Below are 24994 nucleotides of genomic sequence, written 5' to 3'. Positions count from 1 at the left end.
TTCCTTCTTCAGCTTGCTTCTGCCCTCCCCCTTTCCAGGCCAGCTGGGATGCGGCTCCACAAGGGGTCGGCTAAGTCGCGCCTGCTCTTTCTGTCTGCTCTTTATCACTGTCAGCTGCCTAAAGCCAAGCGCGAGACAGCCGCCCTCCCCGGCGGAGCTGAGCTCCCCGAAGATAAGATGAATGTCTGCAGGCCACAGAGCTGAGATGTTCTGAAGGAAGTGGAAGAGGAGAAAGAAGGAATAAACACCCATCACATTAATAAGAGTTTGGGAGAAGTGAGGGGCTGAGGCCAGGAGTCTCCAGATGGTGTTTAGTGAAACGACAGTTTGATGCCTGAGAGGAAAAAAGGAACTGTGGTATGCTGGGAGCTTCGATCTTCATGGGGTGGGGGTGGGAGATGCGGGCGCATGAAGCCCGGTGTGAGGTCTGTACTTACACCAGCCTGACCAGAGCCCGTTCCAGGTCCCAGCAGAAAGGGCAGACAACCTCCAAGATGTCTGCTTAGGGACTTCTACAAAGTGGGTCTAGTCCCAAGGGTTCACATACCCATGCAGACACCCGTTGCATTCCAACAATCTCACAGCTGCTGAGAACTTAGCAGGCCAGCCTTGTGCCAATGCTGGGTCCACATGAGTAGGTAGGACCCGGTCCCTGCCCTCAAAGAGGGCACAGTCTAGAGTGGAGCACTCATGTTAAACTCTGGTAAACTGAGGTAGACATGAGAAATTCTAGGCATGCAGGAGGGAGCATCTTAACTAGCCTTATCCAGATTGGGGAAGGCTTCCTGGAGAATGTGACATGTGAGCTGAGTTTGGAATGGTGGCCAAGGACTGGCCTGGCAGAAGGAGCTTGGGGCGGACATAGGAGGATGCCAGGCAAAGGAAACTAGTGGAGCCACTCAGGGGTTGTGAGCCACATGCTCGCGGTGGGGGAGTCAGGAGCCAGCGTGGTCCCGGATCCTGAGGTCAAAGTGGGAGGCAGTGGGGAGTGGGGAGGAGCTAACAGTTGCAAGATGAGTGACTGAGGGCTTGATGCAGGGCTCAGATGTCACCTATGGCTGGTGGAGAGTCAGTGAAGGGTATTCAGGAGTGTGAGTCTCAGAATCCCTCTTGATCCCACCCCTTGCCCATATATGGGTCATTATGGGGTGTCAGAAAGCTACCCTGGTTAAAACATTCTCCCTGCCCTGCCTGGTACACTGCCTGACATTCCACATCAGAGTGCCCTTCTTTTAGGTTAGAGTAGTTCTACCATCTGTCCTTGTTACAGGACAGGTACTTGTTAGCAGGAACTTTCTCTGCTCTCACCTGGGGAGAGCAGGGGTCCCAGAGGACAGGAGGCCATTTCTGGGATGCAGACCATGCCTGGAACTCATCCCTGCCCATCCTGCACGTGGGCTGGGGCAACTCCACAGCAGGGAGTTTTGGGCACAGCCAGAAGAAGGGCGGTGGCTTTATTTGTTAGCACTGGGAGCCATGCACTCGGGAAAGTCAGGCAGAGCCAATGGCCACTGTGGACCAGGCTGAGGACGAGGTGGGACAGAGGCTGGGGTTGGGTAGAGCCCACAGAGGAGCAGGCAGAGGAGGGCAGTGGAGGGACAAATGAGAGAGCAAGAGAAGGAGAGTCAAAGAGGAGTCCCAGCTTCAGAATCCATTCTGTTTCCATTTTCCCCCAAGTCACACAGCTGCCAGGGTTCAGACAGATGCTGTGATTAGCATTTTAATGCATTTCAGAGGACCTTGTCCAAACTGCTCTAGAAATCAGAAATCAAGAGTTTATCTTCAGCTGTCCCTAAAGAGCTACATTCTCTTTCAATTCCAAAGGAGTCTGAAAAACAAAGTGTTGCACATGTGTGTTCGTGTGCCCACATATGGACATATGCAGGATGTCATGTGTCTCTCATGTGTGTTACATGTTCAGATCACCTGTTACGTACACATACATTTGTGGGCACCTATATGGCATGCACTCTGGTGTATGTGTGTGCGTGTGTTTGGGTGATGAGAATGCAGCTGCATCTGTGTGTGCACAAGTACATCTTGCACATGTGTGCATATTCTACACGGGCCTTTGCCAGTACAATTTTATCCAGGATCGTTCACGTGGTAGAGGAGAGCTCCACGCTAGTTGAAAACAGGTCAGTACTGAATGACTCGGGCTGTCAGGGGGTCTGGGCCTTAGGTAATGGGAAATGCATTTCAAATGCGTCTTTGGCTGCTTGGCCTGATCCTGACGCTGTGTTTCAAACAATACCGCTGAATGGTATTTCAAGCAAAGTGCATTTCCGGAGTAATAATTCTCCCCCTGAACAGTGTCAGCCCTGGAGGCTTAGCCTCTGCAAGGGTTTCTGGAACCCCAGAAGAGGATTGGGACAGCTGCTAGTAGGTCAGGGCCGTGGCAGGACAGGGGTTGTGAAGCCAGGAGGCTCTCAGGACACCTGTGTATGGTGAGTCCCCTCTACCTGCCTCCCAAGATTCTCCTCCTGCTGCCTCAATTCGGCCACACCTATATTTATCTAGGCTGTCTTCTGGGAGATGGATGGCGTCAGCCGTTTAACTAGCTTCAGGAGGAAGAATTTCCTTCTCCTGTTGTATTCGTCCATTCTCACACTGCTGTAAAGACATACCTAAGACGGTGATTTATCAAGAAAAGAGGTTTAATTGACACACAGTTCTGCATGGCTGGGGAGGCCTCAAGAAACTTACAATCATGGTGGAAGGTGAGCAGAGGCAAAGGCACATTTAACAGGGCAGCAGGCGAGAGAGCGAATGAGCAAAGGAGGAAGAGCCCCTTATAGAACCAACAGATCTCATGAGAACTCATGCACTATCATTAGAACAGCATGGAGGAAACCACATCCAAGATCCAATCATCTCCCACCAGGTCCTGCTCTCAACACATGGGGATTGTGGGGATTATAATTTGAGATGAGGTTTGGGTGGAGACACAAAGCCAAACCATATCGGCTGTCCTGGCCACCTTCTCTGGACATACTTCCCTGAAAGTGTAGCAGTCAGCTCCAAACTCAGATTTCCTGGGCCATCTTCCCAGCCTAGGGAAAATGGGACCACCACTTTCCTTCTTCAGAGGGAGGTACTTATTAACTGCAAGACTGTGTCAGCTTTTAGGGAGCAGGGTAACACCACTGGCTCCTTTGGAATCTGGGGCCAGCTAAAATTCTAGATCTTTAACCCTTGCCTGACCTGCTTACCCCTTCATGTCATGACGGCAGGGGGATCTACTTGTAGCTGCATGGGGAGCCTCAGGGTCATTCTCTGCCCAACTTGTGTGGCACAGACAATGATCTGGAGTTGGGGGATGCATCTGTTGGGAGCGGGGCAGGGGAAGCAGCAGACAGTTCCTTGTGAATTTGTTTAATGTAAATACATCCTCTATTTATCTTTGGCTGTTAATAAATTCATGCATTATTAGAAAATCCCTCATACCAGCAGACCCGCTGAGTTAGATCAGCTCGTTTTAAGAGATTTCCTGTTGGCAGGATTCAAAGCCCACACCTGCAGCCGGCCCAGGCACAAGGATTTAACTAAACGCTGCAGATAATTAGATCAGTTAACCTCACAAATTAAAACAAGCACATCGCATTAGCTCAGTTTATCCTAAAAGAAAATATTAAGTTCCCCAGATAAATCGTTTAATAAGAATAGAAGAAGATGGCACATAGTGTCTTCCCAGAACCCGTGGGCAGGAGCAAGGGAGGGCTCAAACAGTGGCCAGATAGCGGGTTTGCTTCCATCGATTTATCTATTAGTGATGGATCAGATTCTTGCCCGCTGACCTAACAGGAGCTAGAAGAGTTTGAGGAACAACCAGGCATGGCACAGGCTAGAGCACACAAACCAATAGCAAAGCTCCATGGGGTCTGAGAGTATTAAGGGGCATCAGTGGGAGGTAGCCCACCCCGCCACCTCATAATGCAGGATAGCCACCAATGAATCCCTGGGGGGCAGCTAGAGAATGAGGGTTCAAGCCCATCAGGAAAGGCTTTCTGGAAGAACTCTGACCCTCTGTGCTTTAGCCACAGCAAGTTCATTGCATCTGTTAGATACTGAATACTTAAGGAGTGGACTGACGTCTTTGTAGATTTCAACCCTGCCTAGTCAGAATAGAAGGTAATTTGGATTTTAGGAGTAAAGTTCCCTTTGCAAAATCTCTCAAAAATTTTGATCAGCAAAGAAGTAGTGTAAACAAAGTTCTATGTGCAGGAATATGTTGTCAACTTAAGAGCAGTGTTTGCAAGTGGCTTATGAATCCTCTGTGTCACTTCATCACTGTGCTAACTACACAGGCTTTGCATCTGTTCATTAAAGTAGGGCTGGACATTAACTTGGAAGCACTGTTGGGTTGTCTACTGAAAAGTAATAAAACTTCGCTGAGCACACCCCATAATACGGATGCTAATGGAAATGGGTGTCCTCCCCAGCTCTTCTGAATTAGGATGGGTTTACTTGGTTATCAATCATGGAGTCTTTTCAAGATAAAGGCCATGCTGCAAATGAGAACAGACCCAAATGTGGCATCTCAGCAGCGCTGTGTCCAATGTCTAGGCAAGTGATGGTTATATCCCTTCCCACTCCACTTTTTTCAGGTTCCCTGACCCTCAGGAAGGAAATATAACAGCAGAGTGGGATCCTCCTCATGGATCAAACTCTTCTAGCCCAAAAGGAGGAATCAGTATTTTCTGGCAATGCTGGACAAAGACTGGAGGAACACTCAGGGTTTCTGAAGCTGGAGGGGCAATGAAATCATGCAGGGAGCATTTGCAACAATGGATCTCAGGCAGATCCTGACTCTTCATGACTGTGTGTGTATTTGTGTGTGTGTGTGTGTGTGTGTGTGTGTGTGTGTGTGAGAGAGAGAGAGAGAGAGAGAAAGAGAGAGAGAGAGAGAGAGAGGTGGAGCCTCTTTCTTTGTATTTATTATAAATCTGAATGTCAAAGAAATCCCCAGGTGAGGTAGTGAGATGGGGTGGTTTGGAAACCTCTCCAGCACTGTGTGGCCTGCCCTGAATGGAGACTTTCTCCTTCAGGTAACAGTGTTCAAATGGTCAGAGCAATGCCCAGTTCCGTCACCAGCTTCAGGGTCCAGAGGGAGCCAAATTTCCCTTCAGCCAAATTTCCAATCCGCCAGCAGGATTTGCCCCGAACCAAGTGAGTAGCTCCTGCCAGCCTGTGCCCATTGAGGCTGCTCCTGGGTAGGGAAACTGAGGCAGGCTCTCCATTGTCCCCAGCTCCTGTTCCTGATGTCACTTCCCCACCTCAGTCCTCTCACCAGGATTGGCACAGGCCTTCCGCATCCAGACCATGCCACGTACCACACGGAGGCGGACACTCTCCTACTCAGGAAATTTCATGGGCTCCCAAGCACCCAAAAGAAAATGAACAAGCTCCTTAGTGGGATGTGTAAGGCCTTCTTCCCCACTCTCAACTCACACTAACTCCTGCCCCCAAGCCCTTCCTGAACTCCAGCCAGTGCTCCCTGAGCTCTCCCTCCTCCTTGTCTTTGCCCCTACTGTCACCTCACTGGAATGACATCCGAGCCCCCTCCATCCACCTAGGTGCTGCCGATCCTGCCCAGGCAGGACATTTAGTGGGCAGTCCTGCCTCACAGCGCTCCCAAACCACTCCCAGCTTTAAATTGCAGTTGGGGGTCTCGATCCCTTGTCCTCTAATTGCTTGGCATGTACACCTTTTCTCCTCTGCAGGAGGGAAGCCCCAGGGGCAGCAGGGTTCTCACCCTCTCTTCACTTCCACCTGCCAAGCAGCACCTAGCATGGGGCCATGCTCCTGGTGGGTGCTCAGGAAACACTTACTGAATTGAATTACGAACCTTCTCCCAGGCTCTGAGCTGTTCCAGCTGTTGGATGCCAGCTGTCAGGGATGCTGAGAGGCTGAATGCATATTCATTTCAGACCCTCTGTCTCCCGGCCCTGAAGGACCTCCTGGACCATCTTAGTCCATGAGGGTGTCCAGGGCACGACTCTGCCCCGGCTCTCTTCCTGGTCAGGGTTTTTAATCTTATGGGCTGTGCTCACCCACATTCCAGGGGTGCTGCCCTGTTTTGGGGTGAAGAATGGTGAACAAGGAGTGGAAAGGGAGGTATGATGTAGGTCTCATGTGGGGGGTTCTGCAAACCATGAGGACAAACTTAGTTAACCTCTTGTGGGGGCATAAAGGTGGTGATGTTGAGCCCTCCTCTTCCAGCACAGCCAGGCCTTGGCAGGGCCAGGTCCAGCATCCTTATGGACCTGCCTGCCACTCCCACAATAGCTTCCATTCTGTGTAGTGGGGTTTGTTGGTTCCTCCCTGCGGTCAGCCCTGCACTGAGCTATCCAGCTGGGAGGTTTGCTTCTATGTACCCTGGGTCAGCTGCCCTCCAGACCTGGGCAGCCAGGGGCCGGGAATGGATCGGAAGGAGCCAGGTAGAAAGATTCACTCCTTTCTTGGAGACAATATCACTGCAGCAAGAATGGCAGCCATAGAGACTGTCATTGTGCACATTTCCTGTGTGCAAGAGCAGCAGGGTGCTCGGAGCTTTGCATGCGTCATGCTATCCAAAAACAGCCCCCAGATAAAGGGACTATTGGGACCCCAGGGCTGAGATGAGAAAGCGGAGGCACAGAGAAGTTAAGTGATTAGCCCAATGTCACGCAGCTCAGAGTGGTGGAGCTGGGATTGGAGGCTCGGTTGTTAAATTTAAGGCCAGAGCCTGCCCACTGGGACAGAGGGTTTGGCCTCTAAGGCCTGAAGGTCTTCAGAGAAGGGAGAGATTGGGGGGCCTGAAGCAGAAATGAGGATTACTCCAGGACAGAGGCTAGGGAATTCGTGACCTAGGCAAACTGGCTGGGGCTGTGGACTGGGACTGGTGCCATGGGGGCATTTATGATGGTGAAGATAGTAAAACTTAGGTAAAATCATGGGATTTTAACTTGCTTCCGCCCCAGAACTGATTTGGTCCAATGTTGGAATTACCTGCATCAACCCCCGAATGCCGCAACTCAGACTGTTTGAACATGTCTGTGACCAGAGACTCACACCTTGTGGGACAACCCTGAGGCTGTGAGGGAGGCCTCAGGAGTAGAGGGCAGCACAGGCCTGCCGGGCTGTCCCTGGTCCCCTCCTTCTTGGCTCTCGGCCATGCTGAAGCTTACCAGGAGGGTCAATCTGAGGCAGGCTTTGCACAGAGCACCCCTGCCTCACCCCGACCCCTTTACAAAACAGGTCCTGCTTCAGTGTCTGAAAATAAAGTTGGTACCATTGCTGCTGGCCTTGAAAGCCGACCGACCCACTTTCAGAGGGTGTGAGACCACTGGTGCAACTGTCAAAAAAGTGGAAGTGGGGAATTACCTGTGGAATGCCTGTGATGTGGCACAGCTGTCTGCCGGCGTGGCGGCCTTTGATTCTTCAATATTTAAGCCACACACAAAGGCACAGAAGGGCACACACTCGAGAGACAGAGGACACAAATATGCTACCTAAGGGTAGCTGAAATCTTATTCTCTTCCCCCTTATGAATCTCACAGAATTGGAAACCATGTCAGTAGCTGGAATAAACATGCAGAGTTAGCAACGCTGCATGAACAAGCTCCTCTGGACCACACCCGAAGACAGCTTTCTTGACTCAGCGTCCTCATGGAAGCATCAGGGTGTGATCTGAGCTGAAGGCAAATGTGGCATGTGTGGGGGTGGGGGCGGCTGCTGTTCCAGCCAGCTTGCTCTTCGGTAATCCCTGACCATCTCTACCAGACTGTGTTGGGGCAGACTCTTCCAGGTCCTACCAATATTATCCGGCCCTTCTCCTTCACTGCAGAAGCATAGATGTGCTCACGGCAGACACGTGCAGAGTCTTTCGCAATATACCCTCCTTTCCAGACTTCCTTGCAGCTAGGGTGGCCCTGTGACATAGTTCTGGCCAATGAGGCATACCTAGATGTCTCCTGGGGAGGGACCTCTTGGAAACTTTTGCATTCCAGATAGAAGGGAAAGAGGCAGCTGGAGCTGCTCTGCTTGATGACAGATGCAACGCCCTCCGACGGTGGGGAGGAAAGGGACTCCGATACCTCACGTGGTTATGTTGCTGAAGCAACACCAGGCCCCAGATTCTGTTATGTGCAAAAAACCCAGAGTGTTATTTGTTGAGGCCATTGCAGCCAAATGAATCTCTAAGTCGAAGGGTGGCCACTAGAAATTGCAATTCAGAGAGGTTGAGTGGCTTCCCAAGGGCACACAGTAAGGCTCCAGGCAGAGCTGTGGATGGAATCAGACTCTTCCTTCCATTTGGAAAAGGAAGTCCAGCCTCTAGCCTGAAGTAATGGACTCCAATGCTGAGACGGGCCAGCTGTGTGGTGATGCCTCCAGAACCACTGCTCTGCCCCACAGGGCCCCCCGGGTGTCTAGCAATCATGCCAGAGTCTCCTGCCAGAAGAGTCTGGTGTGTGGCGTTGAGGTGACAGGGATGGTTCCTGTCCTTGTGCAGCTCTGGCTTTCTACAGGGCTGGTGCCCTAGGATAAGGAGGGAGGAGCGTGGGCTCTGGAGCCAGATCTCTCCTTGGTTTTCTGGTCTGAGCAAGCCCCTTTGCCCGTTTCCTCTTCTATACAATAGCACTAATAAGGCTAGTTTAAGACCTGGGTGATGTCTTAAGTAAAGGAGATGATATTTGTGAAGTGTCTGGCTCATAGCAAGTACACAGTGAATGGTAGCTGTCATCAGGGTTAGAGAGACAGGAGCCTTTGATCTGCTCTCTTGTTTGGGATGATGCTGCCAGGCTAGATCTGCAGTATATGTAGGTGGTCTCCTGCCCATGACCCCTCCTCTTCCCCACCTCAGTGACAGTGGGCTGACTTCCAACTGTCAGCACCGGCTCTTTCAGCTTGAGGGCTTCCTCCGACTGTGGATCCCACTTTGCCCACCCATGCAGCAAGCCAGAAAAGCTAGAAAGCAGAAGGCCTCAGGGCACATCCTCAGCCACAGCCTGGTGGAAACTGGTGCACGAATACCCCAGCTCTCTGGCCCCTTGGGTGGGATGACTCCAAGGAGTGTAATTGATATTGGCTCTAGAGTGCCAGTGGGACTCAGCACCCCCTGCAATGGAAGCTGGCCTGCCTGATAAGGCACCCCTTATTGATTTCCTCTCTTCCTTGTCTCCACTATTGACCCAAGTTCCTGGGGTCACCCCCACAAAGAAACTACTTGTGCTCAAATGCTTTTCTAGAGCCTGCTTCTGGAGGTGCTCCGACTAAGACAATATCCTTTAAAGCCTAACATTAGGCCAGTGGTGGTTGAACTTCTTGTGCCCACAAATCTCCCAGGTATCTTATTAAAGGCTGGTGGGTGCAGTCTGAATGACGTGGCTCAGATGATCTGTAGTAAGCTCAAGACTCTGCATTTCTAACAGACCCCAGTGATGCAGATGTGATGTCCACACTTTAGGCAGGGTTTAGACTTCCGGTGCTGTTGACCTGCAGAGGCTCAGGCAAGGGGGAGATCAGTGTGGGTTAGAGCTGCCTAGGGGAGCCTCATAGAGGAAAGGAGTTTGGGGCTAGGTCCTGATGCCCTGGGAAGATTCTGGTGGGTAAGCTGGGAGGAGACAGGGCCTTTCTAGGGAGAGGGAAGCTGGGGACTTCCTGGGGCCCAAAGCCATGCCCAGCATGTGCAGGATTTCAGAGCAACTGATCTGCATGGAGTTGATTGGAGCCCACAGGCTGTAAGGGGCTAGAGGTTCTGAAGCACAGCATGTGAGAAAAGCCTCCTCCATCTCCAGACGCATTTCCCCTGTTCTCATCCTCAACTCCAGCAGGAAAATTCAGACTATCTCGGCTCCCCAAGCCATTCTCCTCTTACTCATTTCCCAAGTTCCTCTCCCTTTACGCACACAACCAACTTCTGTCCTCCCTGCTCCATGGAGTCCTTTCTGCTCATACCAGCTCTTTCTGAAATATAACAGGACATGTAGTCCAAACTGCATACTTGAGCCATTCTATATTTCTATTATCCACTTAATTGTTTCATATGTGAATTAGGCATCACAGGACTTTATTGTGGCAAAGGGCTCTGAAGGTCATCCCCACTCACATCATTGTTTTGTCATTAGTAACATAACTTCGATGATTTGTAGCAATCCACAGCATATAAAGGACTTACACATGTGATTTTCATGATGGCAATTAGGGAACTCAGACCTGGAAAGATTGGGTGGCTGCCCCAAGTCATCCAGCTGGTCGGTGTCCTCTGGACAGGCTGACGGTATTCTGAAGGGTAGAGCAGCACATTAGGCATCATTTTGCCTCTTCTGTGCTGGACACAGGGTTGGGTACACTAGGCACACCATTAAACACACTGTGACCCTTCAGCCACCAGAAGAGGATGCCACCCGCATGGTGCCCCCTGCTGGGCTTTTGGGAACATACCACAAATGCCTTTGATTAAAAAAACAGGCGCTTGAACCACAGTAAACTTCGGGGCCCTGGAGAGACCTCATCTCCCCTGAACTCCAGCCCTTTACTCTTTACAACAGCTGTTTTCATGAGGAATTAAAGAATAAAGAATACTGCTTTTTTCTATCATCACCCAGGCTTGCCCATTTTTGATGGCACATGGCAGCCCACAGTTCCGGATCCCTGCAGGTCAGCAACAAAGACATGTGTCCTTCTGCTCGCCCACACACATGTGCCCCAGCAGAAACCCTCCAATCCTAAAACACATCCATCCCGGAGCAGGAGCTCACAGACATTCTGTTTCTCAGCCTCGTTTTCTGGCGAAAGGTCAACAAACCCTTTGCAGCCTCACACGGACTCACGCAGGCACAGCCCCCGCGGCAGCCTCACATTCCCACTCCGGTGGACACACACCTCGCTCCACATACGCCCACACTCACACGGCAGCTACTGCCCAGGCCAAAGCACCTTCCACACAGCACTTCCCTCCTACACCTATGATCAGAGAGTAAGGCCTTCTCCTCTTTCCACATGTATCCCCGCAGGGTGAGCTAGGCTGAAGACTTTCTGGAGGGGCATGGAGGTGATATGGCTAAAATAGGAGCTGCCAAAATGATCCGTTGGTGCCTCTGGAAATGCCAAGGCCAGCGAGGTCGCTCAGCAGAGCAGGAGCTGCCTCCCTCCCACCCATCCTTGTTCTGGGCCACTTCCAGACACAGGCGCAGAAACAAGAAAGCAGGTACAGGCTGGTAATCCAAGTTGGGAACTCTGGAGTTAACGGAGCAGCCTGGGTCCCAAGGGCAGCGCTGGTGTTTGGATGGGGGCGGATTGGAAAGCTCCCCGAGCAGGGCAGAGAGTGTTCAGAGGAAGTGATGTTGGATTTGGGCCTCCAGGGATGAATGGAAACTCTCCAGGCAGAGGGAGTGACAGGGAAAGAGAGGAGCTTGCAGGAAGGCAATGTGCATCTGGAGGGTTTGTGGCCACGAGGGCATCTGCCCTGACTGAATCTTGTGGGTGACGGAAGCCTGGGCAGTTTGCGGGTGGCGGGATCTTCATCTTACAATGACATCCTTGGCCAGCCTCTGAAGAATGCATCCGAGCAGAGGGCCTGGAAGCAGAAGGCCACCATGGCAGCATGGGCTCTCTCCTCCAGGGCACGTTGGCTTAACCCACCATCTCTCTCATCTGAACTCCTGGGCACTTCCCATCACTACCATTTTTGGGGCCCCTAAAGATATTTTCTGGATCATGAGCTGTCTTCACACTTGCCTCCCAAACCAGATTATAAACTCCTTCTGCAACAGGCCGTGTCTTACTTATTTTTGTCCAATGCCAGACACCCTGCCTCCCACAACTAAACTCCACAGGGGGCAGGCTATCTGTAAACTCTGCCACTGATGACTTGGGTGATGGCAACCGTGATCCAAGCCACACTGGGGCAGCACAAAGATTGCAAAATGCCTGTCTGGTGCCCTTAGGATGAGACCTGAGCAGAGGGCATGGGTGGAGGTGCCATCAGAATCTAGCTCCAGTCCTGGGGGGGCAGACAGTCTGGCTGTTCTGCACTGGGGAGAGACATATCTGACCCATGCTTTATTACACTTGTCACCAATGGCGTCGGGTAGTGGAGAGCAGGAGACACTATCATCCTCGCTCTCCCCCTTTCTTCTCATCTCCCTGTCGTCTTAAGTAATGTGAGTAATGCTTAGCTCATTATTCTTAGAAATATAAAGAATGTCAGAGCTGGAAGGTGCTTGAGAGGCAATGTGGCCCACCATCTCCTTCGTGGGCTAGATGGTGTTTGCAGGGAGGGGCCGAGCTTGTTGCTTTGCCCAGGCCACATGGCTTGTTGGTGGCTGGCTGGACCTGGCCCAGGTTCCCTCTGTTCATTATCTCATGTGCCCTCTTGTTTATTTCCTTCAAGTCAAGTCTGATGACTGTGGGCACAGAGGTTCTCTGGTTCTTTCAGATAAACTGGGCAGTCTAGGAGGGAAGACTATGGGCACAGCCCCAAAGAGAAGGAGGACTTGAGATGTCTCTGTGGGGAGGAAATTGAAAAGATTTTGTCTGAACAAAGTAGGACATGGGGCTGGGCCAAGGGCTAATGTGGAAGAGAAGAGGCAAGTTTCAAAGGTGCCACAGATGTAGCCCCTGTGCCCGTCTGTCCCTCAGTATCTGGGTTTAAAGCACTTTGGACTTCCCTCTTGGAACCTTGGTATTCCATTCTGTATAACGGGCCCAGGTTGGTCCTGTGGGGAAGGTGCTGTTGGGCTGGAAAGCCTGGCTGGGGCACATGCCTGCCAAGCCTGTTTGCTGTTGGGGTGGGGACTTTTCTGAAGGTATGGGCTGGAGAAACGCCCACATGAGTGGATCTCGAGCCCTGGGTTCTGGCCTCAGCTCTATTATGAGCAAAGTCCCCACTTACCTAACCCAGGAGAGAGCTGAGCTGGAGTTGGTGCTGAAACTGCTAAGCCCTTGGGTCAAGTCTGCCCTGCAGACATCAGTGCATGTGAATGGCATGTGACAAATGATCCTTAATGCCTTGAGGTGGGCTCTGCTCCCTCCTCCTGCCCATACTCCCTATCCTGTGCTCACACTGTTGGAGCCTTTGCCTCTTCACAAGTCCTCCCTCTTGTAACACTCTAAGGACCTTTGGGGTCATTTCCTGAATGAATGAGAACCAGCGAGTAAGAGAGGAACGCTCTGCCCCAGGGCCTAACTGTCCTGCCTTCTACCTGCCCTAGACCCAGGATGGGATTTACCTTGGCAGTGTTGACACTTGGGGCCAGATCATGTTTTGCTCTAGGACTGTCCTTTGCACTCTTGGACATTCAGCAGCAGCCCTGGGCTCTACCCACTAGATGCCTGCCAGTAGCACCTCCAGACAATGTCAGATATCCCCTGCAGGGCAAAATTGAGAACCACTTCCCTAAAGGGATGGACGAATACTTCTTTTCAGAGAATATGAGAAAGAGGAAAGATACATTATCCATTCTTCCAAGAGAGAAAGAAAAAAGCATGAATCCAGGTGAGATTCAGAGGAAAGGCTGGGGGACCCCCGTGACTCAGACACTACTATAGGCCTTTATCCTCCCTGCTGTGGAAGAGCCATGGGGCAGTCCCTTTCTCAGTGGTATGGGTTGAATTGTGTTCCCCTCACAGATGCTGAATTCCTAACTCCAGGACCTGTGAAGGTGACCTTCTTTGAAATAGGGTCTTTGCAGATGATCAAGTTAAGATGAGATCATTAGGGCAGGCCCTAACCCAATATGACTGCTGTCTTCATAAAAAGGAGAAGTTTGGCTCCAGATAATGTACACTGGGAAGATGATGCAAAGACACAGAGGGAACACTGTCTACAACCAAGGAATGCCTGAGGCTCATAGAAGTGAGGAGAGAGGCCTGGAACCAATTCTCCCTCACAGCCCTCTGAAAGAACCAACTCCGCCAACACGTTGATTTGGGACTGCCAGCCTCCAGAACTGTGAGACAATACATTTCCGTTGTTTACGCCACCCAATTTGTGGTACTTTGTTGCAGCAGTCCCATGCTAGTACATTCAACAAGAGGAAGGACAACAGGACTGGGGAACTGGAGGAGTGTGTGGGTCTGGCTGAGATGATCTCTGCAGAGACACAGAAGGTGGCAGGGGCTGGGAGGGAGGATGTAGGTGCTGACGGGACCCAGACTCACTGTTCAGAGACAAAAACCAACACAGCCTACAGGAAAGACAAGTGGAAATACATCCCATTTCTAAAATGAAATGCTTTGATTGCACCAATCACTAGAAGTTGTAAAACTACCCTGAAGAATTAACAGCCTCCATACATGCTAACTACAGCCATCATAAATTCGTCTTTAGTTTCTGTTATCATATCACTGTCTCTGGGGACCCCTGTCTTGTCATCATTTGCCCTTTATAATTTATTCATCTTGTTCTTGCCTGCATCCTTTCTACTTATCATTCATCTTTACAGTTGTACATAAAATTAGATGGATCCTTCAATGGCAGGACTGTCAGGGAGGGAGATGAGTCTTACCAGGGGAGCCCCTGTATGGTGATGGAGGCCCCAACAGAGCCTGCTATGGGTGTCAGGTAGAGGTGGGGTGGGCCAAAGCCAAAAGAGGGAGGGTGGGAGGGAAGGAAGAGGAGAGGAGGGAGAAAGGAGAGACAAGTGAGAAGGATAAAAGAAGAAAGTGTTGGTGAGAAAGACTAGAGGAAACTGTGCAGAGGGAGAAAAGAGAGGAGAAAACGGGCACAAAGAGAAGAGAGGAAAAGAAAAAGAGAAAAAAGGAGGAGAAAATGGGATTAAGAAAGAAGCGAGAGGAAGGGACAGAAAAAGGAGAGACACTGAGAGAGCGGTGCTAGAAATCCAACTGAACTCTTTTAAAAAGAACTTTTCCACTTCAACATCTTTCCTGGTAAACTCAAAGAAGGTCACATTGAATTTCCATGGAAGTGACCCATCCTGAGTCACGGTGACCTGTGTCAGGAGGTGTGATGGCGGGACTCTGCATGTCTGCCAGGCTGAAATGAGGGGAGGGAAGGGGGAGACAGCAGGGAGGAGTGTATTAGTTTGCTTTGTATTCTAGGGTTGTTGGAGTGAGGACACAAAAGCCAATCTTTAACTAGTGAGTTGGAACTTTAATGTTTACCAAGCAGATACAGCTCCCTCTAACCCCACTCTCCCCACCCCCATCCTTGGTCAGCTCTAATTCCCACTGCTCCCTGGCCTCCTACTGACCGACCCAGCTCTTTCCCTGCCAGCCCCGATGAGAAGCCCTTTCTGCTACAAGAAGAGCAAGTGCCGGCCACCGCTTGTCATAGCACCTGGTCTTCTCTTATCTGAGCACCTGAGCCCTGAGACCCTGTATTCCCAACATTGGAAACAGATGAGCTCTTCCTGGAAGACAATTCCCCGCAAAGTCCCAATGGCTGGAGGAGCTGTGACAAAATATCACAGTTTGATTTTAAGAAACAGACTTCTTTCAAGAGGCCTCCTCTGCACACTCAGGCCCCAGGTGGTTCTCAGAGTGGGGTGTCCCGCGTCACCCAGCTGCCCTGTGTCACCCAGCTCCTGGACTGTCATGTGTGCCTCTACTCTGGGCCATTTCTCAGACCAGTGCTCCTATCTGACTCATTTTACTCCCAACTCTATTCCCACTCTGCCTGTGTCCTGAACAAAATCTTTGAGTCACTCCTGCACTCCATGGTCATCCTGGTCCTCTCTAAATTCCTAAAGCAACTGGTGGTGCTGGCAGAGGGAGGTATCTTGAGCTTTGGTAGCAGACTCAGTGTTGGTCCTGGCTTGGCCACTTATCAACTTTGTGACCTTGGGCAAACTTCAATCTCCTCCTCTGTGGGGGGTAATCATGACATCTTCCTCATAGGGTGGTTGTGAAGATAAAATGAGGCAAGGTAGGTAAAGTACTTAAAAATATTGTGATGATTAAACAACTGTCCACACTACCTATTTTATAACAACATGTGCTGTCTTGTATTGTTGACTACGTAGATATTTTTGTGTGCATGGCTTCTATCCCCAACTTGGTGGGCAACTCTAAGCAGGGAGGTGGATGTGTTTTTCTTATCTCTGTATCTTACAGAACGCCTGGCACACAGGAAATACTTGCTGATGAGTTGAGAAACTGCCTCGTGTTGACTGTCCCCTGTGAATAGTGAAACAAATTTTGTGAATAGAGGGGCATGGGCAAGAGAAGAACAGGAAAGAGTGAGATCAAGAGTATGAGGGAGAGAGAGGCAGAGAGTTTAGAAAAAGGGAGGCACTCTGCCTGGATTCTGGCAGAAGGCAGTGCTCAAAAGGACCCAGATGAAGCTTCATCGTTTAGTAAATCTAATTCTACTGAAAACATGCCAAACTCAAAAATAATAATCCATTTGTGACACTGGTCCAGGGATGACTCCATCAGCCATCAGAGAGCTCTGCTTAGGCTGGTTCCCAGGGATACTGGGAATCACTTACCACTGATGTGTAAGAACAACCACTGTGGTGTGGTTTCTGAGCTTCCACTGATCCCAAGAGAAAGGTCAGCTCCCCTTTTCAGGCCCCCTGTGAAGACATGTGCTAAGGGTGCCTCTAGTTCTGCCTCTGTCATTTTGTTATTGTCGCTCATGGTGGTGGTGGTGGAATGTGTGTATGACAGCAATGGGATTATTTTTCTTGCTGGCAACACCATGTGAGCTCCGTAATTCGCTAGAAACAGCATAGGCTGCCTGTACTATCTCTTCCCCTCTTTCTTTCCTCAGCGAGAAAGTGGAGGGATGATTTAAATGGATTGATTTTAATGGATATTGAAGTCTGAAAAAGTACCTAAATTGCTGAGGTTACCAGTTTTCCAGGTTCTTTTTTTTTTCAATTTCATTCTCCTTAGTTAGACATAGAGTGTGCTTGCTGGGGCACCCAGTGTGGTCACCGCAGGCAAGAAGAGGTCCCCCTCCGCCTCTCACCCAAACAGGCAGCCATGAACACAGCCTCAGCCGGCAGGGGCACCTATTATTTGATTGGGTGAGAGCATTTGGCTTGGTCCCATCCCTGCATTTGCTAGTGGCACACTTTCTCTGATCTTAAAAGAGAGAACCAATCAACAATAATAACACCAGGTCTGCTTTCTGGAATCAAAATGACTCTACTTTAAAGAATAGTTTTACTTGGTCATTTTATGTTTCATTCATCTGCATGTAGGTTTGTGTGAAGACAGTGTGCTCTCGGAACTTTGAGCTGCAATCAAGTCTTTTTTTCCTGCCCCTCCCTCCAGTGGGCTGGGGCCTGCCCGGAGAATTGTTTGATGAGGTTTTTGAGGCCATGAGTCTCCCTGTGAAGCCTTTGAAGAAGGAAAGGTGTTCAAGGGGACTCTAGGCTATGTTTCAGCTCTACTGTTGGCCTCTATCCTCCCCCCTCCCCATCCCAACATACATTCACGTTTCTTTTTGCCCTTTCCCTCAAACTTATTCAACTTGTCTTTCTGATTTCAGAAAAATGCCACTGAATCTCCCAGTATGAAGGATTAGCACAGATTATGGGGAACAGTGTTAATTATCGGTGGAAGGGGGGCTGGCGCGTCGCTCCAATGTGCTCCTGATTTCCCCTGGGCCTTTCTGCCTGGTAATAAGCCTTCTTTAATCTGGCAGGCCCCTTGGTGAAATCAGCACCACGGACAGTGATATTGATTGCTTCTGAGAAACCATCACAGCTGCTCAACCAAATTACCTTTGATATGTGACCTTTAATGTAATTACTGCAACATCAAAGTATTTCTATAAATTATTAAAGAACTAATACACTCCATCATTCAGATATTCTATTATATGTAAAATAAACAACCACAAGTTAATGTTAGATCCTCAACAATCCACACTTGCTGCTACTGAAATACTCTCAGTTCCCAGCCTCTCCCCTTTCAAAATCCTAAACCTCCCCCACTTACCTTCTCTCTTTCTGTTTCTCCATCTGATTCCGGCTTTTAGCCATCATGAAACTCCCCAGCAATCTCTCTCAAGCTGATGAAGGGCCTCCCATAACAATGTGGTATTTTCTATTCCGTTTGGGCGACTCTAAAATATCTATCACAATCTCCCCCAAAACAAAGTACCATAAACACTTTATTAATCAGCACAAACCTTTCTCAGAAGCCTTTGATTATCTTACAATATGGCTTTATGCTTCACACATAACATGGAGCGATGTGGAGCATATTTCTGCCATCTTACAGAGGGCACCCAGAAAGTAATTACTATAATATATGTGCATGTAGCCGCGCCACTGAAAAAACAACTGGGGAATGGCCACCCTGCCAGAGCTGGGCTTCACACAAAATCTGTGCGATGCTTGATTTCCATATATTTGCATCTGTGGGTATGTTATTAAGATGACTCAGCCCCGTGCTTTGCAATCACAAATACCAAAATACAATACAGAGGCTGTCTTAATGGAAGCAAGGCCCTGTGTAACTCAGCACTCCCCAGCCCTAAACGAGTAAAGAAAGATCTTTGATGCAAAGGAAGGCTGCCCCCGCCCGGGATTGCATTTTCTCTTCGTCTACCTGGTTAACCTTTCCCGCTGTGGGGCAGAAATGGAAACGTGTGTTTACATACGGTTGGTTTGGTAAGAATGTAAACATGCATGTGTAAGCATGGGTGTGCATACTTATAAAACACACGTGCTTCCCTACAGGGTCCATTGTATAAGCGTCAACATTGTATATTTAGAAATTCTTTAAATTATGCCCACAAACACACATCTTTCCATTTATCTTTAGATACTCAGCAGCCGTATATCTCTCCTCCCTCACCACCGCCCCATCTCTCTGAACCCACAGGAGAGACCGCGCAGACCCTTGACCCAAAGAACACTTCTTATTTTATGGTGATGAACTAGCCTCGATAATAGCCATGGCTGATATCACACCCAGTTAGGGGGGCCATAAATAATTCTCTTCTCCCCCGCACAGAAGCTATAAACCAGGGCTGAGGCGCGATAGTTTATCAAAGACGAGGGCTGGCTCCTTAAATAAACCGCGGTGATCTCACTCGCGGCGCCCCCTCCCACGCCGGCCCCCCCAGAGCGGCTCGCGTCGACTCGATGGGCGGACTGGATCGCGCACGCGGCCCGCGGGCCCGGCGGAGGCAGCTCCCAGCTCCCCGCTCCCGGGACCCGGTACGCGCCGCTCCCCCCGCCCCAGGCTGCCCGCGCAGGAACAGCGCCGGGGCTCCACCTTCACGGCCACGGCCAAGTGGGGCCCCCGCCCCGGATCCCGTCGGGCCTGGACGGCCGAGAGCCCGGCGGCTCGGGGGGTGCGCAGGGGGACGTGCGGGCTCACAAGCGCCCTGCCGCCCTCTCCCTGCGCGCCGCGCCGCCGCCCGGCCTCCCGAAGTCGCCCCCTGTCGGCGCGTCGGCCGCTTGCGCCGCGGCGGGCGCCACTTACCCCGGGCAGAGTCTTCTGCTCGTGCAGCGCGCTCTGGGCCTTCAGCGCTGACTCACGCTCGCAGTAGGTGAGGAAGGCGCAGCCTGGGGAGGGAAGCAAGCGCCGAGAAGGGTCAGTGGGGCGCCCCCGGGCCCGCCGACGCGCCCTGCCGCCCGCCCTCCAGGCTCCCGCCCCTCCCTGCGCTCGGTCCCTCTCCCCACCTCTCTTTCTCTCCCGTGCACTCTTCTCGGAGCTTCTCTGCCTCTCGGCGTTCCCGGCTGTCTGCCTCTCGTCCCTCCCTTTGCTTTTCTATTTTGCTTCCTCCGCGGAGTCTCCCCACCCTGCATCTTCCCCCACCACACCCTCCTCTCCCCACGGGTCTCTCTTTACCCGGTGCCCTGGTGCCTCAGACCTCTCTGCCCTCTGTTTCCCCCTTACACTTCCTAGAAGGGGCAGCTTCCACCCCTCACCCCCAGAACCTCTGGCCGCACTTGACCGTGGACTCTCATTCTGGCCAGTAGGAGTGCTGGGCGTTATTCCATCAGTAATGGTGGAGGGCTCCTCTAGGCCTTCCAAATAAAGGCTCAGTCTGTAAGGAGGACCTCAGGCCAGTCCCTCCTAAGAAAATAAGCACCCCCTCTGTCCCCAATGTCCCAATCTCTGTTGTCTGATTTGCAGTGACAGGTGGTCTTCACACCCCTTCCCATCAGAGGGCTTCTAGGGCATATCGAGGCCACCGAGGCACAGCACTCGACCACTCTTGCCCGGCCTTTAATTCCCTGGGTGACCCTAACAAATCATATCCTCTTTCTGGCCTCAGTCTCCCCACCTGTGAACTGAGAAGGCCCAGTCTAGCGGTGATTCTAAATGGGCCACACCCCACCCACTGGCCAGGGATTCTGGATTTGACAGAGCAATATACGCAAGGGGTGACTTTTCAGTGCTGTCCTTTAGGTGTGCTGACAAGTCCAAGAGAATGGGGATGGGGGAGTCTTTCTGGGAGTTCCCTCAAGCTGCCCAGTACGTCCCGTGTCAGGCCTTCTTCCTCTGCCTACAGATGTGGCTGAAGGTGGATTGGGAGGCTTGCAAGGCTCAAAACCATGGGGAAAGCACAAATGCTCAATATGTCGAAAGCAGCCTTGAATGTCCTGGGGAACAGTGACCTCAGACCTTTTCAAGCCACCCATGGCCCCAGAGAAGGTGCCCTGTGGAATGGCCACCTCTCTTGTTCTTCTCTCTCACAAAACCTTACCCAAGACCACATCCCCAACAACCTGTGCTCCCCTCTGCATCCCTCTGCCCCCCATTCCTCTGCTCTCACTGCCTCCTCAGGGGGTATATGCCCCTTCTCCCCATGTTCACTTCTCCCAAACCCACTGATCTTTCAAGAATCTGATCAAGTTCTACCTCCTCCAGGCAGCCCTCCTTGGCTGGTCTAGTCCACCCCCAGCCAATCTCCACAGCCAGCCATTTGGTCATTGCCATAGCCATTTATTTCCTGAGTGCTCGCTCTGTGCCAGGCTCTGTGCCAGACCTCATGGCCCAGGTCCTCCTCTCATGAAGCCCACAGGCTGCTGGTGCCAGTCTGGTACCTACGCCAGCCCTTGTCACCAGGCTTGCTCCAGCCTCTTGTTGCCAGGCACAGAATGCTCCCGGTGTCCTCTGCAGCTCTGACTCCTCCACCATCCATCCTGCACCCAGCGAAAACTGCTTTCTTCCCCTTCCAGTGTAGAAATTCCTCCTGCCTCCCTTCCCCTCCTGGCTTCAGAGAGGAGGTGGTAAGGTAATGTATTTGTGAAAGGAACAGAGATGAAAGAAGGAAGCAGGGAGAAAAGCCTGGGAGACAGAAACTCTCAGCTCCCAGTGCCCCCTCGGCTTTCCCCACCTCCAACTCCTGCCCCAGGCTTGGAGGAACTTCCAAGGAGCCTCTCTCCCACTCTGTCTCATTCCTCCCCTCCCCCAGACCCCAGATCACCCTCCCTCCCTCCCTCCTCCATCCTCCTCCCTCCTGGTCACTGGCAGACGGTTATTGATGGAGACACCCGGGGACTGAAATGAATAGCGGTCAGAGGCCCCCGTGACGTCCTCCCTCGTGCTGCCGCCTGCCTCTCCCGGGGGCGTCTTTCCTCTCGTCCCCTTTTTGGCCTTGTCCTCTGCCTGCAACCAGGAGGCAGCCACTGCCTCTGCTGCACGGAGGCAAGCCAGCTTGGGACAAGGTCAGGGGCAAGTTTGGAGAGGGAGGAGGATGTGGGGAGGGAGGAAGAGGAGGAGGAGTAGGAGGAGGAAATGACCATATTGTTTCCATGGCCCAATATAACTAGGAAGGGATTCTAGAGGGAAAAGAATCTGTTGCTTTTGTCCAGCTTCCAGGGATTTCTGCCACAGTTTTTGAGAGAGCTCACAACTTTATTGTGAATCAGAATCTTTCAGGATCCCCCAGACCCTGGGTGACTTCTCCGCTGCCGTATCCACCTCCTGAATTTATCTCCTTCCAGTCTTCCCCTGGTCCCTCTCACTGGCCCCCTCACTACTTCTCAGCCCATGAGGCACTCTCTGCCTTAGGGTCTTTGCGCTGGTTTTTCTTCTGCCCAGAATGGCCCCTGCCCCTTCCCTGCTATCAGCATGGTGTGCTCTTTTCCTTCCCTCAGGTTTCTGCTCAAATGAGACCTCATCAGAGACACCTCCCTTGATCACCCCATTGCCCCCACATAGACCCTAACCCCTCGTGTTTCCTGTTTGCCACCCATCACTCCCTGACAGAGTCACGTATATTTGCTCATTGATGGGCAGGCTCCCCATGCTCAGATGAGGTCAGGAGCCTGGTTTTGTTCTGCTTCTGCTTGCTTCCCAGTGCCCAGCATATGGGTGGAGTCTAATATGTATTCCTTGAAAGCACTGAATGCCAGAACACCTCAGCTAATTTGGTGGGGGCAGCAGGCACAGAAATGGTGCTCAGAGGCTGCTGAGAGCTGTCCAAGGTGTGTGAACACTGAGGCACGCTGGACTTCCATAGTGGTGATAGGACCAGAGGTTGCCGGAGGGTTGATCAGGTCCTTGATGGGAGGGTTTTCGCCCCCAGAGCTCCCAGGAGCCTGTTGAATCTGAGAGTGTGCACTCTCACCACGATTCCCCCTTCACCCCAAAGTGGATCCCAGAAAAGGCTGATATACCACTGCACCCAGTGAAAACCCCTTTCCAATGTGGAATTTCCAATGTGGAAATTCCTCCTGCCTCCCTTCCCTTTCTGGTTTCAGTGAGGAGGTGGAAAGGGAAGATATTTGCAAAAGGAGATGAAAGAAGGAAGCAGGGAGAGGAAGCCAGGAGAGCCCCTTCCCAGCCAGGGCCCACTCCCGTTTCCTCACGTGTAAAATGGGAACAGGATTGGCCCTCAGAAGCTTGTGGGGGGACCTACTTGCCAGTGAGTATGAACAGCCTCTGCAGACTTCCTTAAGTGCAGGCTGCAGTGTCAATAGCAGTTCACTCTGGGGAAGCAGGAGCTAGAGAGGTGCCGAAGCCCCTTCCTTCTCTCCCTCTGCACTTCTATGAGGTGGGAGCAGCCGGACTTGGAGGCTGACTGGGGCAGTCCCACCCCAGGCTCTTCCCAGTCTATCTCCAGCCCTTCTGATGTAGCCACTGACACGCCAGCATGGCAGATTAGTCCGCTCTTAAGGCTCTTTGAGAAAGGCAAATGTGGATAAGCAGTTATTACCGCTGACTCTGGGGTTCAAAGGAAGGGACCAGTCTGCTCCCTGGCTGAGGGCAGAGCCCTGGGGGAATGGTGACTGTGGGGAGGGGCTGCAGGAAAAGAGTTTACAATCACAGGGTGCTGTGGACAGGCCTGGGGTGGTGGCTGAGGTGGGGCTCAGGGGGTGAGGGAAGAAAGGGTGCCCAAGCCTCAGCCATTGGACACTCACTGCTCTCTCCTGGGGAGGGAATGGGGGTGGCACATGCAGAACCCCCAGCTAGAATAGCTGGCCTTGCTTCTTGTGGCTTGTTTCCACATCTCACAGGGGTTGAGGAGGGGAATGTGGGCTGTGAGGCTGTCCAGCTGAAACGGGAGGAGGTGGGGGGTGTCAGCCTTGCTCCAGCAGCCACTAATCTGCCAAACTCATTCTCCTGTGATGTACTGAGGTGTTCCCAGAGACATCCCTGGTGGAGCCCTTTGGGAGCTCACAGTTGAGGTGGGAAATGGTATTCTCTCTGGGAGCAGCTGCCAACCAACACAAGACAGTGTGGGAGAGAGGCTAGCACCAGGCTCTGGACATCAAGGCTTGAGAAGGTCTGTGGAGGGTGCCTCATCCTTCCTGGGGATGCGGCCAGTGGCACAGAAATCCCCCCACCAAGTCTTGATCCTCCGGTCCACACATACTCATTTTCACAGAGGAGTCAGCAAGGATCCAATGTGGCTGCTTGGAATAGCAAAAAAAATAAAAAAAAATAAAATAAAATAAAAGCCACCTAAATGCCCCTAGGAAATGTTTTCATTTTTAAACTGTGAATACTCAACAGCAGTTAAAAAATGAAAAGATCCTCAATGTACCCGCACGGAATGCCACATGGTCAGATAGGAAAAGCAAGTTGAGGAATAATAGATGCCATGTATATACAATGGAGACAGAATCAAGTCACCCATTATGTACTCATGTCTGTATTTACACATGAAAGACAAAGTCTAGAGCATGGGGTAGGGAGTGGGGGGTATGTTTCCTATGACTTTCACTTTTTTTGTTTTGTTTGACACATTTAGACCCAGAATGTATTCATGTATCACTTGCATAATTAACTATAAAGGGAAAAAAATCTTTGCTAAAAGAGGAGGATGGAATGAACAGGAGGTGGGTGAGAATGGGTGAGGCCGACAGGATGCAGGGCCCACGGCCTATGTCGAGGAGACAAAGATCATTGCACATCTGCCGCTTGGCAAAGACTTCATGAGGGAAATTATCCTTGGTGGGGTGGCTGTGGCCCTGCCTCAAAGCTTCCTCGGAGCCAGCGCTGGCTGCTGTGGTGCTGGGAGTTGACACAGATGCTCTCGACTCGGCAAGCTGGATATGTACATGGTTCTGGGTCTTTGACCTTGAGTTCTAGAGATTGGTGTTTGGGGGATGGAATCCATGATGGTGCAGAAACCTCCCCATCTTCTCCCTCCCATTCTCAGAGGGACCTCCCATCTGTGCGATTCTGATGGCACCTGAGGTGAGGAGCCACTCGAGTGACCCAGGGGCTCTCTGGGTGTGTCAGGACCTCACTCAGAGCTGCCCCCTTTCCTGTCCCAGTGTCTGGGATGGTTCTCCCAGCACCAGCTCATTACTGGGTCTACCACCCTATCCCACCTTTTCCTGAGTCATGAGATCAAGCAGGATAGAACTGCAGCCTGTTCTGGAGCAGAGGCAGCTTTGGAAATCATCCAAGGTGGGGTGGGGGCAGAGAGGTGACAGAACTGTGGGGTGAGAAGTCACAGCACAGTGCTGCCCTCAGCAGCTGACCCCTGAGCTGCCTTCAACACCCTCTCCTCACCCGAGAGGGTTCCTGTGCCCATCTCCTCTGGCCAGCACAGACCTGCCTGTCCTCTAATACTTGAGATTCTATCGCATAGGCTGAACACTTCGGCCTGCACGCA

The 24994-nt window shown here is 51.5% G+C and overlaps 1 protein-coding gene across 48 annotated transcripts in view; it reads right to left on the bottom strand.

Annotated features, from left to right (window-relative positions):
* Positions 1-24994, bottom strand: part of CELF4 (CUGBP Elav-like family member 4) — a 325793-nt gene that overhangs the window by 223366 nt on the left and 77433 nt on the right. For 42 of the 48 annotated variants that reach the window (XR_004258897.1, XR_004258895.1, XR_004258896.1 and 39 more), the window contains exon 2: positions 19396-19478. Coding sequence is in view for 35 of the 48 variants with exons in the window: in XM_032245267.1 (XP_032101158.1) it covers positions 19396-19478 (83 nt within the window). In the remaining 13 variants the exon portion in view is untranslated. Of the gene's footprint in view, positions 1-19395; positions 19479-19595; positions 19701-24994 lie in introns of those variants that run through there. The other 6 variants (XM_032245299.1, XM_032245301.1, XM_032245302.1 and 3 more) reach the window with 2 other exon arrangements.

This window comes from Sapajus apella, unplaced genomic scaffold (genome assembly GCF_009761245.1).
Source record: "Sapajus apella isolate SASKATOON/1434 unplaced genomic scaffold, GSC_monkey_1.0 scaffold57, whole genome shotgun sequence".
In the NCBI taxonomy this organism is placed as follows: Eukaryota; Metazoa; Chordata; class Mammalia; order Primates; family Cebidae; genus Sapajus; species Sapajus apella.
This window is presented reverse-complemented; position numbering and strand designations above follow the sequence as displayed.